The 17695-nt window shown below is 54.3% G+C and overlaps 1 protein-coding gene across 6 annotated transcripts in view; it reads left to right on the top strand.

The window, feature by feature from the left end:
* dysf (dysferlin, limb girdle muscular dystrophy 2B (autosomal recessive)) overlaps positions 1 to 17695 on the top strand; it is a 456546-nt gene that overhangs the window by 282846 nt on the left and 156005 nt on the right. For all 6 annotated transcript variants that reach the window (XM_085975973.1, XM_085975981.1, XM_085976004.1 and 3 more), the window contains one exon: positions 6046 to 6219. In XM_085975973.1, coding sequence (XP_085832099.1) covers positions 6046 to 6219 — 174 coding nt within the window. The remainder of the gene's footprint in view (positions 1 to 6045; positions 6220 to 17695) is intronic.

Genomic DNA, 17695 nt, shown 5'->3' with positions numbered 1-17695 from the left:
CTGTGCTTGGCCGGGCCTGTGGTTGTAAGGATGTAAAGGCCGCCGTGTACACAGAGGAACTTATCCGGGACGCTTTTGTAGCGGGCCACAGATCCAATTACACACGACAGCGACTGTTGGAGCAGAGTAACCTCGACCTCAACAAGGCCTCTGAACTCGCACTATCGTTGGATGCAGCCTACCAGGGCATGGATGCCTACTCCTCTGCACCGTGGACGCCGCGGGGAATGACAGCCTGGGACACGGTAGGACCGCCTCATAGCGCCGTGCCACCCCAGCCACACCCCAACAATGGCCCAACTACCGCAGCAGTGTCCCAAGGCCAGACAGCAGTGCCCCAAGGCCAGAAATGCTACTTCTGTGGCCAGGCAAAACACCCCAGAGCGCGCTGCCCGGCGAAAAACACGATCTGCTCGGGCTGCGGGAAGAAGGGACACTACGCTAGCGTCTGCAGGGCCAAAGCCACCCCGAACCCCAGCAGCGCCGCGTGTGGGCCATGCGGGCCGCCATTTTGGACCTCCCCGGCCGTGTGCGAATCACCGGTACAGCAGCCATTTTGGACGCCTCCAGCCACATGGGGATCATGGACGCCGCCATCTTGGACGACAGCCGGGACGCAGCAGGCCCCCGACACCGCCTCATCTGATACCCGCAGCGACACACCGACCCCTACGCTGGCATCCATTACACTGGACCAAGCGAGACCGCACCAACTGGCCAGTTCCACAATGGACATTAAGGTAAATGGTCACGATACAATCTGCCTTTTTGACTCTGGGAGCACGGAGAGCTTCATCCACCCCGACACGGTGCGGCGTTGCTCTCTCCCAGTCCTGCCTGCGCAACAGCGGATTTATATGGCCTCCGAGTCCCAGTCGGCGGACATCGGCGGCTACTGCGTGGTGACACTCGTAGTAGACGGGACCGCGTACGATCATTTTAAACTTCTGGTCCTGCCTGACCTCTGCGCTGCCGTCCTGCTGGGGTTAGATTTTCAGTGCCACCTTAAAAGTGTTACGATGGCGTACGGTGGACCCCTACCCCCACTCACAGTCCGCAGCCAGCAGCTTCCAAATTGCCCGCCGCGCACCAGGTGCAACCTCTCCACACTCAGAGTCACCCCCCCACCACTGTTTGCTAACCTCACCCCCGACTGTAAGCCCATCGCCACAAAGAGCAGGCGATACAGTGCCGGGGACAGGGTTTTCATTAAAACCGAAGTGGAGCGGCTCCTGAAAGAAGGGATTATTGAGGGCAGCACCAGCCCCTGGCGAGCCCAGGTTGTGGTCGTTAAGACCAGCGAGAAGCAGCGCCTGGTCATCGACTACAGCCAGACAATAAATCGCTACACCCTGCTGGACGCCTACCCACTCCCCCGTATAGCTGATATGGTCAACCAGATCGCGCAGTACCGCGTCTTCTCGACCATTGACCTGAAATCAGCGTACCACCAGCTCCCCATCCGCCCTGAGGACCGCCAGTACACTGCCTTTGAGGCAAACGGCTGCCTCTATCACTTCCTTAGGGTTCCCTTTGGCGTCACCAACGGGGTCTCCATCTTCCAAAGGGAGATGGACCGGATGGTAGATCAAAATGCGTTGCAGGCCACTTTCCCATATCTGGACAATGTGACCATCTGCGGCCGTGACTTGCAGGACCATGACGCAAACCTCGAAAAATTCCTCCGCACCGCCCAACTCCTAAACCTGACATATAACAAGGAGAAGTGCATATTCCGCACAAACCGCCTCGCCATCCTTGGCTGTGTTGTGGAACACGGAGTCATCGGCCCCGACCCCGACCGGATGCGTCCCCTTATGGAACTTCCACTGCCCCACTGCCTCAAGGCCCTGAAGAGGTGCCTAGGGTTTTTCTCCTATTACGCCCAGTGGGTCCCCTACTATGCGGACAAGGCCCGTCCGCTGATCAAGTCCACCTCTTTTCCCTTGACGGCAGAGGCCCGCTTAGCCTTCCACCGTATCAAGGAAGACATTGCCAAAGCCACCATGCACGCAGTGGACGAATCCATCCCCTTCCAGGTGGAAAGCGACGCGTCCGACTTTGCCCTGGCCGCTACCCTCAATCAGGCGGGGAGACCCGTGGCCTTCTTTTCACGAACCCTCCAAGGCCCGGAGACCAGACACTCCGCTGTTGAGAAGGAGGCCCAGGCGATTGTGGAGGCTGTGCGTCATTGGAGGCACTACCTGGCCGGAAAACGATTTACCCTGCTCACTGACCAGCGTTCAGTTGCTTTTATGTTTAACAACAAGCAGAGGGGCAAAATCAAAAATGACAAGATCTTGAGGTGGAGAATCGAACTTTCCACCTGCAACTACGAGATCTTGTACCGGCCAGGGAAGCTAAATGAACCCCCGGATGCGCTATCGCGTGGCACCTGCGCCAGCGCGCAGATCGATAGACTACGGGTCCTCCACAATGACCTCTGCCACCCGGGGGTCACCAGGTTCTTCCACCTCATCAAGGCCCGCAACCTGCCTTACTCTATTGAGGAGGTCAGGACCATGACCAGGAACTGCCAAGTCTGCGCTGAGTGCAAACCACACTTTTATAGACCAGACAGGGCCCACCTGATAAAAGCCACTCGCCCCTTCGAGCGCCTGAGCGTTGATTTTAAAGGGCCTCTCCCCTCCTCCGACCGCAATGTGTACTTCCTCAATATTATTGATGAGTACTCCCGTTTCCCGTTCGCCTTCCCCTGCCCGGACATGACCAGTGCCACGGTCATTAAATGTCTGAACAACCTCTTCACCCTGTTCGGCTTCCCCAGCTATATCCATAGCGACCGGGGCTCATCGTTTATGAGCGACGAACTCCGTCAGTACCTGCTAACTAGGGGTATTGCCACAAGCAGGACCACCAGTTACAACCCCCGGGGGAACGGACAGGTGGAAAGAGAAAATGCGACAGTTTGGAAGGCCGTCCTGCTAGCCTTAAAGTCTAGGGGCCTTCCAACCTCCCACTGGCAGGATGTGCTCCCCGATGCGCTCCACTCTATTCGGTCACTGCTCTGCACTGCCACTAACGCCACCCCTCATGAGAAAATGTTTGTCTTCCCAAGGAAGTCCACATCAGGGACATCGCTACCGCCATGGCTGACGTCCCCAGGGCCGGTCCTACTGAGAAGACACGTGAGGACCCATAAAACGGACCCCCTGGTCGAGAGGGTCGACCTCCTCCACGCCAACCCCCAGTATGCTTACATCGCATACCCGGACGGGCGGGAGGACACAGTCTCCATAAGAGACCTTGCACCCTCGGGGACCACAGTAACCCACTACCCACTACCACCGCCCCCCACGATCCGATATCCAGCCCCAGCAGACGGCAGGCCTGGGCCCCGCGACCCGCTCGACATCTACGAGGACGACACGCCTGTGCCACAGCCTACGCTGGACTCGACGCCGGAAGCTTCACTACCCCTGCCGTCGCCACGCCGATCACAGCGGCAGACAAGACCTCCGGAGAGACTCCAATACACTAACTTTTAATACACTTCACCCCGCCGGACTCAATTTTAAACAAGGGGTGAATGTGGTAAACCACTGTTTGTATTCCTGTTTGTCCTGTTTGTATTCCACTGTGTACATGCCTGGACATGCCTCGGCTGACTCCTCCCACAGGTCCTAGTATAAAGGTGACTGCTCCCCAGCCCTTGTATCCTGGACCGGTCGACCACTCGAGGCAGACCTCCATTCTGTTGTTAATAAAAGCCTTTGGTTACTCTTCTAACTCTCAGTCTTTTATGAGTAATTGATAGCGCATCGCTCTGTATCTAACCCGTGCTGTATCTGCCCTGGGAGTGTTTGATGGGACAGTGTAGAGGGAGCTTTACTCTGTATCTAACCCGTGCTGTACCTGCCCTGGGAGTGTTTGATGGGACAGTGTAGAGAGAGCTTTACTCTGTATCTAACCCGTGCTGTACCTGCCCTGGGAGTGTTTGATGGGAACAGTGTAGAGGGAGCTTTACTCTGTATCTAACGTGTGACTAGAGGTTATTCTGCTCCCCCATTTTAATCTCAGCTGCTCGATATGATGATGCCATGAGTTGAATGGTTATGATGAAAATATAATTTGAGATTGAACCTACAATGTGGCACGGCTAGCGCGAACTGAGGAGCTCTTCAGAAGGGTGGGAGAATAATATTAATTTTAGTGTAAAGTTTCTGTATTCATGACGGGACAGATTGGACCATTACCCTGTTTGATTTGCCCCGTCTCCTGTCCTACATTTGCACCCTCAGTGGTGTCCTGCACTAAAATAACAACAGAAAATGCTGGAAACACTCAGCAGGTCAGGCAGCATAGAGGAGAGAGAATCGGAGAGAACCTTTCGGGTCGAGACCCTTCGTCAGAACTGGAAAAGGTTAGGGAAGAAAGATTTTTAAGCAGGGGCAGGAAGGAGGAGAGGAAAGAACAAAGGGAAGGTCTGTGATAGGGTGGAAGAACAAAGGGAAGGTCTGTGATAGGATGGAAGGCAGGAGAGATTGACTGACAGAAAGGGGTGATGGTGCGAGGCATAAAGAGAGGTAATGGGACCAGGTAAGAAACAAAAGATGGCTCTAGATGAGGTGCGAATGATGATGGCAGCAACATTAACAGCTACCATGTGAGGAAATGAAAAAAAATATAAAGAAATACAGGGGCCAATTTATAGTCTGAAATTGTTGAACTCGATGTTGAGTCCAGAAGGCTGTAAAGTGCCTAATCGAAAGATGAGGTGTTGTTCCTCGAGCTTACATTGACCTTCATTGGAACCGTGTAGGAGGCCGAGGATGGAGAGGTCAGAGTGGGAGTGGAGTGGAGAATTATAGTGACAGGCGACCGGAAGCTCGGGGTCACGCTTGCGGACTGAACGGAGGTGTTCCGCAAAGCCGTCACCCAATCTGCGTTTGGTCTCCTCAATGTAGAGAGGACCGGACCGTGAGCAGCGAATACAGTATACCAAATTGCAAGAAGTGCAAGTAAATCGCTGTTTCACCTGGAAGGGGTGTTTGGGGCCCTGGACAGTGGGAAGGGAGGAGGTAAAAGGGGAGGTGTTGTATCTCCTGTGCTTGCACGGGAAGGTGCTGGGCGAAGGGGAAGGGGTGTTGGGGTGATAGAGGAGTGGACCAGGGTGTCGCGGAGGGAGCAGTCCCTGTGGAATGCTGAAAGGGGTTGGGAAGGGAAGATGTGTTTGGTGGTGGGATCACGCTGGAGGTGATGGAAATGGCGGAGGATGGTCTGTTGAATGTGGAGGCAGGTGGGGTGAAAGGTGAAGACAAGGGGAACCCTATCGTGGTTCTGGGAGGGAGGGGAAGGGGTGAGAGCATAAGTGCGGGAAATAGAACGGACATGGTTGAGGGCCATGTCAACCACGGTAGAGGGGAATCCTCAGTTGAGGAAAAAGGAAGACATATTGGAAGCACTGGTGTGGAAGGTGGCATCGTCGGAGCAGATGCGGCAGAGATGGAGAAACTGGGAGAATGGAATAGAGTCCTTACAGGAGGCGGGGTGGGAGGAAGTGTAGTCCAGGTGGTGTACTCCTGCACTGTTAGCCTCTCCCTAGCCCGGGGTTTCTCAAGTTAAGAATATTATAACGTTAATGAATTTGGTTTATAGAGCGGAGAGAAGAACATATTTTTACACAATGAGTTGTTATGAATGGGAATGGACTTCCTGAATGGGCAGTGAAAGCAGATTAAATGGTAACTTTCAAAAGGGAATTGGGTATCAGGACAGAAGAGACCATTCGGCCCATCGTGCCTGTGCCGGCTCTTTGAAACTTTTCTCACCTTCTTGAATTGGTCCAATTCCCTTTTGAAAGTTAATATTAAATCTGCTTCCACCGTCCTTTAATAAGTACTGGAAAAAGAAAGATTTGCAGGGCTATGGGGATAGAGCGGGGGGGCGTGCGACTAATTGGAGAGTTCTATCAAAGAACTGGCACAAGCATGATGGGCCGAATGGACTCCTTCTGTGCTGTATCATTCTATGATTCTAAGACGTTTCTCACATCTCTCTTCCCCAAATGTTCTCTTTCTGCAGACCAAGACCGACGACCTGGAGACCGAAGGCTGGGAGTACGCATCTCTCTTTGGATGGAAATTCCACCTGAAGCAGCGAAAGACAGATGCATTCCGTCGGCGGCGATGGAGGCGTCGCATGGAGCCTCTGGAGAAGGCCGGACCGTCTGCCGTCTTCGCTCTGGAAGGTGCATTGGTGAGTGACGTATCTACCGTCAGATTTCTCCAATCCCCGGCTTCCTGTGCCTCTCTCTCTCTGCTCGGTCCTTGGTGGAGTTGCCCTGACCTTTACTCTTCGGAAGTGCTTCCCCAAGCTCCTCCATCTCTCGACCACCTTTACTAGCCCTCGCAAAACTCTACCACCGTGTCCCTCCCTCCTGTAACCCTCCGGAAAAGACTCACGCCTGCTCCTCATTCTTGTCTGTGATGTGTCTTCTGATGTCCAACTTCCACCTCCGAAAAATCGCCCGTCTCCGTCCTTGCCTCAGATCATCTGCTGCCAAAACCCTCACCCATGACTTTGTTACTTCCAGACTCGACTATTCCAACGCCTCCTGATCGGCCTCTCACATTGTACCCTCCGTAAACATCAGCTCATCCAAAACTCTGCTGCCCCGTGTCCTAACTCGCACCAAGTACTGTTCACCCATCACCCCTGCACTCCCTGACCCACATTGGCTCCTGGTCTGGCAATACTTTAATTTTAAAATTCTCATCCTTGTTTTCAAATCCCTCTATGGTCTCGCCCCTCTCTATCTCTGTAATCTCCTCCAGCCCCACAATGCCCCCCCCCCACCCGAGATATCTGCGCTCCTCTAATTCTGCCCTCTTAAGCATCCTTGATTACAATCGCTCCACCATCGGCGGCCGTGCCTTCAGCTGCCGAGGCCCTAAGCTCTGGAATTCCCTCCCTAATCCTCTCCACTTCTCCACCTCTCTCTCCTCCTTTAAGATGCTCCTTAAAACCGACCTCTTTGACCAAGCTTTTGGTCACCTGTCCTAATATCTCCTTATGTGGCTCGGTTCAAATTTTAATTGATAATCGCTCCTGTGAAGTGGCTTGGGATGTTTTACTATGTTAAAGGTGCGATATAAATACAAGTTGTTGTTGTTTTGATGAATCCACGGTCAGTTTTCCTTTGAATGGTTGAAGGTCCATCGACCCTATTCTGCTTTTTGGTGCTAACATCTTGTGTGCCGTCAAAGTCCGAGAGGGTTTGAGTACAGGAGCAAGGATGTCTTGCTGCAGTTGTACAGGGCCTTGGTGAGACCACACCTTGAGTATTGTGTGCAGTTTTGGTTGCCTTATCTGAGGAAGGATGTTCTTGCCATGGCGGGAGTGCAGCGAAGATTCACCAGACTGATACCTGGGATGGCAGGAATGACTTATGAGGAGAGATTGGGTCGATTGGGCTTATACTCGCTGGAGTTTAGAAGAATGAGAGGGGATCTCATTGAAACTTATAAAATTCTAACAGGTCTAGACAGACTAGATGCAGGAAGGATGTTCCCGATGGCGGGGGAGTCCAGAACCAGGGGTCACAGTCTAAGGATAAGGGGTAAGCCATTTAGGACTGAGATGAGGAGGAATTTCTTCACCCAGAGAGTGGTGAACCTGTGGAATTCTCTACCACAGACGGCAGTTGAGGCCAATTCATTAAATATATTCAAGAAGGAGTTAGATATATTTCTTAAAGCTAAAGGGATCAAGGGATATGGGGAGAAGGCAGGGACAGGATACTGAATTTGGATGATCAGCCATGATCTCGTTGAATGGCGGAGCAGGCTCGAGGGGCCGAATGGCCTTCTCCTGCTCCTATCTTCTATGTATCTATGTTTCTATGTAAAAGACGCTCGATTCTCTCCCCAGAGGTTTCATGTTTATCGCCACGGCAATTGACCTTGGCATCACCTCGAGTCTCGCGCATGTGAAGACACCATTGGGCGCTGTTGGCGGCCTTCTCCTTCTGGCTTCAGACCTTCCCCCGACGTCGACAGGGTTTGCGGGGGTGAGGGGCAGTTAGTGGTGGTGGGGAACTCTCTAGAACCAGTCGTGGCAACGTTTCCGTTACAGCCAGACTAAAATGGCGGACCCAGAACCACGTGGTGCTGGTGTCAGCCGGGGCTCAGTGGGCAGCACTCTCTCTCCCCTCTGACTGAGATGGTCGTGGGTTCAAGTCTCACTCCAGAGACTTACGCACAGAATCTAGGCCCAAGGGAGTGCTGCACTGTCAGAGGTGACGTCTTTTGGAAGAGACGTTAAACCAAGGCCCCGTCTGCCCTCTCAGGTGGATGTGAAAGACCCCACGGCCACTATTTCGAAGAAGAACAGGGCAGTTCTCCCCGGTGTCCAGGCCAACAATTATTCCTCAAACAACACCTAAAAATACAGATTATCTGATCAATCACTCCCCACATCCCTGTATCAATCCTAGACTAATCCCACAGCTCCACTCTCTCTCCATAGCCCTGTATCAATCCCAGACTATTCCCACTGCCCCGCTCTCTCCCCACATCCCTGTATCAATCCCAAACTATTCCCACTGCCCTGCTCTCTCTCCACATCCCTGGATCAATCCCAAACCAATCCCACTGCCCCACTCTCTCCCCAAAGCCCTGTATCAATCCCAAACTAATCCCACTGCCCCGCTCTCTCCCCACATCCCTGTATCAATCCTAGACTAATCCCACAGCTCCACTCTCTCTCCATAGCCCTGTATCAATTCCAGACTATTCCCACTGCCCCGCTCTCTCCCCACATCCCTGTATCAATCCTAGACTAATCCCACTGCTCCACTCTCTCCCCAAAGCCCTGTATCAATCCCAAACTAATCCCACTGCCCCGCTCTCTCCCCACATCCCCGTATCAATCCCAAACTAATCCCACTGCCCCGCTCTCTCCCCATAGCCCTATATCAATCCCAAACTAATCCCACTGGCCCGCTCTCTCCCCATAGCCCTGTATCAATCCAAAACTAATCCCACTGCCCCGCTCTCTCCCCATAGCCCTGTATCAATCCCAAACTAATCCCACTGCCCCACTCTCCCATCATAGCTCTGTATCAATCCCAAACTAATCCCACTGCCCCACTCTCCCATCATAGCTCTGTATCAATCCCAAACTAATCCCACTGCCCCGCTCTCTCCCCATAGCCCTATATCAATCCCAAACTAATCCCACTGCCCCACTCTCCCATCATAGCTCTGTATCAATCCCAAACTAATCCCACTGCCCCACTCTCCCATCATAGCTCTGTATCAATCCCAAACTAATCCCACTGCCCCGCTCTCTCCCCATAGCCCTATATCAATCCCAAACTAATCCCACTGGCCCGCTCTCTCCCCATAGCCCTGTATCAATCCAAAACTAATCCCACTGCCCCGCTCTCTCCCCATAGCCCTGTATCAATCCCAAACTAATCCCACTGCCCCGCTCTCGCCCCATCGCCCTGTAATTTTTCTTTAGACTGAGGCAACGCCCTCTGCCTCAAACACTCCCTGCGGCAGAAATAATAATTGGGTAATTCTGCTCTCCGAATATAAGCCGCCCCAGCGAGATCGCTTTGCTTTCTTCCCCGCAGCCCTGAGAGAGGGATGAGGTTGTGTGCTCAACAGAAACATTCTAAATGGTTTTAATTTAGTTTACAAAAAGTATAATATTTGTCTTGACTGCCTGCCAGTGGCTATGAGTAGCTGGGCTTATACTGACTACATAGAACATGTTATGAGGTGATTTGGAAATGGCAGATCTCAGGCACAGGCTGGATGAAAGAAATAAGGGACTGATGTGTTCGCCACGACTGCACGGACGGCAATTTCTTCCTGTCTCCGCACATCCTGAGTTGTGGAAAGTTCAATTTTCCGACTGTTAAACGGTCTCCTCTCTCTCTCTCTCTCTCTCTCTGTCTCTCTCTCTCTCTCTCTGAAATATAGTCGGCTTCCCCTGGCTCGCTCTGCAAAAATAGTGTGTGTGGGGCCTGTCTTAAAGGGGCACCGCCCGGGACTGTGGGGTCAGGTTGAGTTACTGGGAAACGTAAAGCTTGTCGTTCTTGGCGATGTGTCGCTGCGCTCGGCCGGGGCGGTTTTATTCTTCTGCCTGTCCTGAGGGCGCTGACCCTTGCTGGGGTGCAGGTTTCAGGGGAGTTGGGGGGGGGTGGAGTGGGGTGGTGTATGGGAATGTGGGGGGTGTATGGGAATGTGGGGGGTGTATGGGAATGGGGGGTGTATGGGAATGGGGGGTGTATGGGAATGGGGGGTGTATGGGAATGGGGGGTGTATGGGAAGGTGGGGGGTGTATGGGAATGGGGGGTGTATGGGAATGTGGGGGGTGTATGGGAATGGGGGGTGTATGGGAATGGGGGGTGTATGGGAAGGTGGGGGGTGTATGGGAATGGGGGGTGTATGGGAATGTGGGGAGTGGATGGGAATGTGGGGAGTGTATGGGAATGTGGGGTGTATGGGAATGTGGGGAGTGTATGCGAATGTGGGGAGTGTATGGGAATGTGGGGAGTGTATGGGAATGTGGGGGTGTATGGGAATGTGGGGGGTGTATGGGAATGTGGGGGGTGTATGGGAATGAGGGGAGTGTATGGGAATGTGGGGGGTGTATGGTAATGGGGGTGTATGGGAATGTGGGGAGTGTATGGGAATGTAGGGGTGTACGGGAATGTGGGGAGTGTATGGGAATGTGGGGAGTGTATGGGAATGTGGGGGGTGTACGGGAATGTGGGGAGTGTATGCGAATGTGGGGAGTGTATGGGAATGTGGGGAGTGTATGGGAATGTGGGGGTGCTGGGAATGTGGGGAGTGTATGGGAATGTGGGGAGTGTATGGGAATGTGGGGGGTGTATGGGAATGGGGGAGTGTATGGGAATGTAGGGGTGTGTATGGGAATGTGGGGGTGTATGGGAATGTGGGGGGTGTATGGGAATGTGGGGAGTGTATGGGAATGTGGGGGGTGTATGGGAATGGGGGAATGTATGGGAATGTGGGGGTGTATGGGAATGGGGGGGTGTATGGGAATGGGGGGGTGTATGCGAATGCGGGGTGTGTATGGGAATGTGGGGGTGTATGGGAATGTGGGGGGTGTATGGGAATGTGGGGAGTGTATGGGAATGTGGGGGATGTATGGGAATGTGGGGGGTGTATGGGAATGTGGGGAGTGTATGGGAATGTGGGGAGTGTATGGGAATGTGGGGGTGTATGGGAATGTGGGGGTGTATGGGAATGCGGGGAGTGTATAGGAATGTGGGGGGTGTATGGGAATGTGGGGGTGTATGGGAATGGGGGGATGTATGGTAATGCCGGGAGTGTATGGGAATGTGGGGAGTGTATGGGAATGTGGGGGTTGTATGGGAATGTGGGGAGTGTATGGGAATGTGGGGAGTGTATGGGAATGTGGGGGTGTATGGGAATGTGGGGGGTGTATGGGAATGTGGGGGGTGTATGGGAATGAGGGGAGTGTATGGGAATGTGGGGGGTGTATGGTAATGGGGGAGTGTATGGGAATGTGGGGAGTGTATGGGAATGTGGGGGTGCTGGGAATGTGGGGAGTGTATGGGAATGTGGGGGGTGTATGGGAATGGGGGAGTGTATGGGAATGTGGGGGTGTATGGGAATGTGGGGGTGTATGGGAATGTGGGGGGTGTATGGGAATGGGGGGGTGTATGGGAATGGGGGGTGTATGGGAATGCGGGGGGTGTATGGGAATGCGGGGAGTGTATGGGAATGGGGGGAGTGTATGGGAATGCGGGGAGTGTATGGGAATGTGGGGAGTGTATGGGAATGCGGGGAGTGTATGGGAATGTGGGGTGTATGGGAATGTGGGGAGTGTATGGGAATGTAGGGGTGTACGGGAATGTGGGGAGTGTATGCGAATGTGGGGAGTGTATGGGAATGTGGGGAGTGTATGGGAATGTGGGGGTGTATGGGATTGTGGGGGATGTATGGGAATGTGGGGGGTGTATGGTAATGGGGGGTGTATGGGAATGTGGGGAGTGTATGGGAATGTAGGGGTGTACGGGAATGTGGGGAGTGTATGGGAATGTGGGGAGTGTATGGGAATGTAGGGGTGTACGGGAATGTGGGGAGTGTATGCGAATGTGGGGAGTGTATGGGAATGTGGGGAGTGTATGGGAATGTGGGGGTGCTGGGAATGTGGGGAGTGTATGGGAATGTGGGGAGTGTATGGGAATGTGGGGGGTGTATGGGAATGGGGGAGTGCATGGGAATGTAGGGGTGTACAGGAATGTGGGGAGTGTATGGGAATGTGGGGGTGTATGGGAATGTGGGGGGTGTATGGGAATGTGGGGGATGTATGGGAATGTGGGGGGTGTATGGGAATGTGGGGAGTGTATGGGAATGTGGGGGGTGTATGTGAATGCGGGGGGTGTATGGGAATGTGGGGAGTGTATGGGAATGTGGGGGTGTATGGGAATGTGGGGGGTGTATGGGAATGTGGGGGATGTATGGGAATGTGGGGGGTGTATGGGAATGTGGGGGGTGTATGGGAATGTGGGGGGTGTATGGGAATGTGGGGAGTGTATGGGAATGTGGGGAGTGTATGGGAATGTGGGGAGTGTATGGGGGTGTATGGGAATGTGGGGAGTGTATGGGAATGTCGGGTGTATGGGAATGTGGGGAGTGTATGCGAATGTGGGGAGTGTATGGGAATGTGGGGAGTGTATGGGAATGCGGGGAGTGTATGGGAATGTGGGGGGTGTATGGGAATGTGGGGAGTGTATGGGGGTGTATGGGAATGTGGGGAGTGTATGGGAATGTAGGGGTGTACGGGAATGTGGGGAGTGTATGCGAATGTGGGGAGTGTATGGGAATGTGGGGTGTATGGGAATGTGGGGAGTGTATGGGAATGTAGGGGTGTACGGGAATGTGGGGAGTGTATGGGAATGTGGGGAGTGTATGGGAATGTGGGGGTGTATGGGAATGTGGGGGGTGTATGGGAATGTGGGGGGTGTATGGGAATGAGGGGAGTGTATGGGAATGTGGGGGGTGTATGGTAATGGGGGGTGTATGGGAATGTGGGGAGTCTATGGGAATGTAGGGGCGTACGGGAATGTGGGGAGTGTATGCGAATGTGGGGAGTGTATGCGAATGTGGCGAGTGTATGGGAATGTGGGGGTGCTGGGAATGTGGGGAGTGTATGGGAATGTGTGGAGTGTATGGGAATGTGGGGAGTGTACGGGAATGTGGGGAGTGTATGGGAATGTGGGGTTGTATGGGAATGTGGGGGGTGTATGGGAATGTGTGGAGTGTATGGGAATGTGGGGAGTGTATGGGAATGTGGGGAGTGTATGGGAATGTGGGGTTGTATGGGAATGTGGGGGGTGTATGGGAATGCGGGGGGTGTATGGGAATGTGGGGAGTGTATAGGAATGTGGGGGTGTATGGGAATGTGGGGGTGTATGGGAATGTGGGGGTGTATGGGAATGTGGGGGGTGTATGGGAATGTGGGGGGAGTATGGGAATGTGGGGGTGTATGGGAATGTGGGGAGTGTATGGGAATGTGGGGGGTGTATGGGAATGCGGGGGGTGTATGGGAATGTGGGGAGTGTATAGGAATGTGGGGGTGTATGGGAATGTGGGGGTGTATGGGAATGTGGGGGTGTATGGGAATGTGGGGGTGTATGGGAATGTGGGGGTGTATGGGAATGTGGGGGTGTATGGGAATGTGGGGGGTGTATGGGAATGTGGGGGGAGTATGGGAATGTGGGGGTGTATGGTAATGCTGGGAGTGTATGGGAATGCGGGGAGTGTATGGTAATGTGGGGTGTATGGGAATGTGGGGAGTGTATGGGAATGTAGGGGTGTATGGGAATGTGGGGGTGTATGGGAATGTGGGGGGTGTAGGGTGTATGGGAATGTGGGGGTGTATGGGAATGTGGGGGGTGTATGGGAATGTGGGGGGTGTATGGGAATGGGGGGGTGTATGGTAATGCCGGGAGTGTATGGGAATGTGGGGAGTGTATGGGAATGTGGGGAGTGTATGGGAATGTGGGGAGTGTATGGGAATGTGGGGTGTATGGGAATGTGGGGAGTGTACGGGAATGTGGGGAGTGTATGCGAATGTGGGGAGTGTATGGGAATGTGGGGAGTGTATGGGAATGTGGGGGGTGTATGGGAATGTGGGGGGTGTATGGGAATGTGGGGGGTGTATGGGAATGTGGGGAGTGTATGGGAATGTGGGGAGTGTATGGGAATGTGGGGGGTGTATGGGAATGTGGGGAGTGTATGGGAATGTGGGGAGTGTATGGGAATGTGGGGGGTGTATGGGAATGTCGGGGTGTGTATGGGAATGTGGGGAGTGTATGGGAATGTGGGGGGTGTATGGGAATGTGGGGGGTGTATGGGAATGTGGGGAGTGTATGGGAATGTGGGGGGTGTATGGGAATGTCGGGGTGTGTATGGGAATGTGGGGAGTGTATGGGAATGTGGGGAGTGTATGGGAATGTGGGGCGTGTATGGGAATGTGGGGCGTGTATGGGAATGTGGGGAGTGTATGGGAATGTGGGGAGTGTATGGGAATGTGGGGAGTGTATGGGAATGTGGGGAGTGTATGGGAATGTGGGGCATGTATGGGAATGTGGGGAGTGTATGGGAATGTGGGGAGTGTATGGGAATGTGGGGAGTGTATGGGAATGTCGGGGTGTATGGGACTGTGGGGGTTGTATGGGAATGCGGGGGTGTATGGGAATGTGGGGGGTGTATGGGAATGTGGGGAGTGTATGGGAATGTGGGGGGTGTATGGGAATGGGGGGATGTATGGGAATGTGGGGGGTGTATGGGAATGTGGGGAGTGTATGGGAATGTGGGGGGTGTATGGGAATGTGGGGAGTGTATGGGAATGGGGGGGTGTATGGGAATGTGGGGGGTGTATGGGAATGTGGGGAGTGTATGGGAATGTGGGGAGTGTATGGGAATGTGGGGTGTATGGGAATGTGGGGGTTGTATGGGAATGTGGGGAGTGTATGGGAATGTGGGGGGTGTATGGGAATGTGGGGTGTATGGGAATGTGGGGTGTATGGGAATGTGGGGGGTGTGTGGGAATGTGGGGAGTGTATGGGAATGTGGGGGGTGTATGGGAATGTGGGGAGTGTATGGGAATGTGGGGTTTATGGGAATGTGGGGGGTGTATGGGAATGTGGGGAGTGTATGGGAATGTGGGGAGTGTATGGGAATGTGGGGGATGTATGGGAATGTGGGGTGTATGGGAATGTGGGGTGTATGGGAATGTGGGGGGTGTGTGGGAATGTGGGGAGTGTATGGGAATGTGGGGGGTGTATGGGAATGTGGGGAGTGTATGGGAATGTGGGGTTTATGGGAATGTGGGGGGTGTATGGGAATGTGGGGAGTGTATGGGAATGTGGGGAGTGTATGGGAATGTGGGGGGTGTATGGGAATGTGGGGAGTGTATGGGATTGTGGGGGGTGTATGGGAATGTGGGGGGTGTATGGGAATGTGGGGGGTGTATGGGAATGTGGGGCGTGTATGGGAATGTGGGGGGTGTATGGGAATGTGGGGAGTGTATGGGAATGTGGGGAGTGTATGGGAATGTGGGGAGTGTATGGGAATGTGGGGAGTGTATGGGAATGTGGGGGGTGTATGGGAATGTGGGGAGTGTATGGGAATGTGGGGAGTGTATGGGAATGTGGGGAGTGTATGGGAATGCGGGGTGTGTATGGGAATGTGGGGGTGCTGGGAATGTGGGGGTGTATGGGAATGCGGGGTGTGTATGGGAATGTGGGGGTGTATGGGAATGTGGGGGTGTATGGGAATGTGGGGGGTGTATGGGAATGCGGGGTGTGTATGGGAATGCGGGGTGTGTATGGGAATGTGGGGGTGTATGGGAATGCGGGGTGTGTATGGGAATGTGGGGAGTGTATGGGAATGTGGGGGGTGTATGGGAATGCGGGGTGTGTATGGGAATGTGGGGAGTGTATGGGAATGTGGGGGGTGTATGGGAATGCGGGGGGTGTATGGGAATGTGGGGGGTGTATGGAAATGTGGGGGGTGTATGGGAATGTGGGGTGTATGGGAATGTGGGGGGTGTATGGGAATGTGGGGGGTGTATGGGAATGCGGGGTGTGTATGGGAATGCGGGGGGTGTATGGGAATGTGGGGGGTGTATGGGAATGCGGGGAGTGTATGGGAATGCGGGGGGTGTATGGGAATGTGGGGGGTGTATGGGAATGCGGGGTGTGTATGGGAATGTGGGGGTGCTGGGAATGGGGGAGTGTATGGGAATGCGGGGTGTGTATGGGAATGCGGGGTGTGTATGGGAATGTGGGGGTGTATGGGAATGCGGGGTGTGTATGGGAATGTGGGGGTGTATGGGAATGCGGGGGGTGTATGGGAATGTGGGGGTGTATGGGAATGCGGGGGGTGTATGGGAATGTGGGGGTGTATGGGAATGCGGGGGGTGTATGGGAATGTGGGGGTGTATGGGAATGCGGGGTGTGTATGGGAATGTGGGGAGTGTATGGGAATGTGGTGGGTGCATGGGAATGTGGGGGTGTATGGGAATGCGGGGGGTGTATGGGAATGTGGGGGGTGTATGGGAATGCGGGGTGTGTATGGGAATGTGGGGGGTGTATGGAAATGTGGGGGGTGTATGGGAATGTGGGGGGTGTATGGGAATGTGGGGGGTGTATGGGAATGAGGGGGGTGTATGGGAATGCGGGGGGTGTATGGGAATGCGGGGTGTGTATGGGAATGCGGGGGGTGTATGGGAATGGGGGGGAGTATGGGAATGTGGGGGGTGTATGGGAATGTGGGGGTGTATGGGAATGTGGGGGTGTATGGGAATGTGGGGGTGTATGGGAATGTGGGGGTGTATGGGAATGTGGGGGTGTATGGGAATGTGGGGGTGTATGGGAATGTGGGGGTGTATGGGAATGCGGGGTGTGTATGGGAATGTGGGGGGTGTATGGGAATGGGGGGGAGTATGGGAATGTGGGGGGTGTATGGGAATGTGGGGGTGTATGGGAATGTGGGGGTGTATGGGAATGTGGGGGTGTATGGGAATGTGGGGGTGTATGGGAATGTGGGGGGTGTATGGGAATGCGGGGTGTGTATGGGAATGCGGGGGGTGTATGGGAATGCGGGGGGTGTATGGGAATGTGGGGGGTGTATGGGAATGCGGGGTGTGTATGGGAATGTGGGGGGTGTATGGGAATGGGGGGGAGTATGGGAATGTGGGGGGTGTATGGGAATGTGGGGGTGTATGGGAATGTGGGGGTGTATGGGAATGTGGGGGTGTATGGGAATGTGGGGGTGTATGGGAATGTGGGGGTGTATGGGAATGTGGGGGGTGTATGGGAATGCGGGGTGTGTATGGGAATGCGGGGGGTGTATGGGAATGCGGGGAGTGTATGGGAATGCGGGGAATGTATGGGAATGCGGGGGTGCTGGGAATGCGGGGGATGCTGGGAATGTGGGGGGTGTATGGGAATGTGGGGGGTGTATGCGAATGTGGGGGGTGTATGGGAATGCGGGGGGTGTATGGGAATGCGGGGGTGCTGGGAATGCGGGGGGTGCTGGGAATGTGGGGGGTGTATGGGAATGTGGGGGGTGTATGGGAATGTGGGGGGTGTATGGGAATGTGGGGGGTGTATGGGAATGCGGGGGGTGTATGGGAATGCGGGGGTGCTGGAAAT

The sequence above is a fragment of the Somniosus microcephalus genome, chromosome 2 (genome assembly GCF_052327205.1).
Source record: "Somniosus microcephalus isolate GS21.2 chromosome 2, FLI_Smic_1.0, whole genome shotgun sequence".
Lineage (NCBI taxonomy): Eukaryota > Metazoa > Chordata > Chondrichthyes > Squaliformes > Somniosidae > Somniosus > Somniosus microcephalus.
The sequence above is the reverse complement of the archived record's forward strand: the minus strand, read 5'-3'. Positions and strand labels throughout refer to the sequence as shown.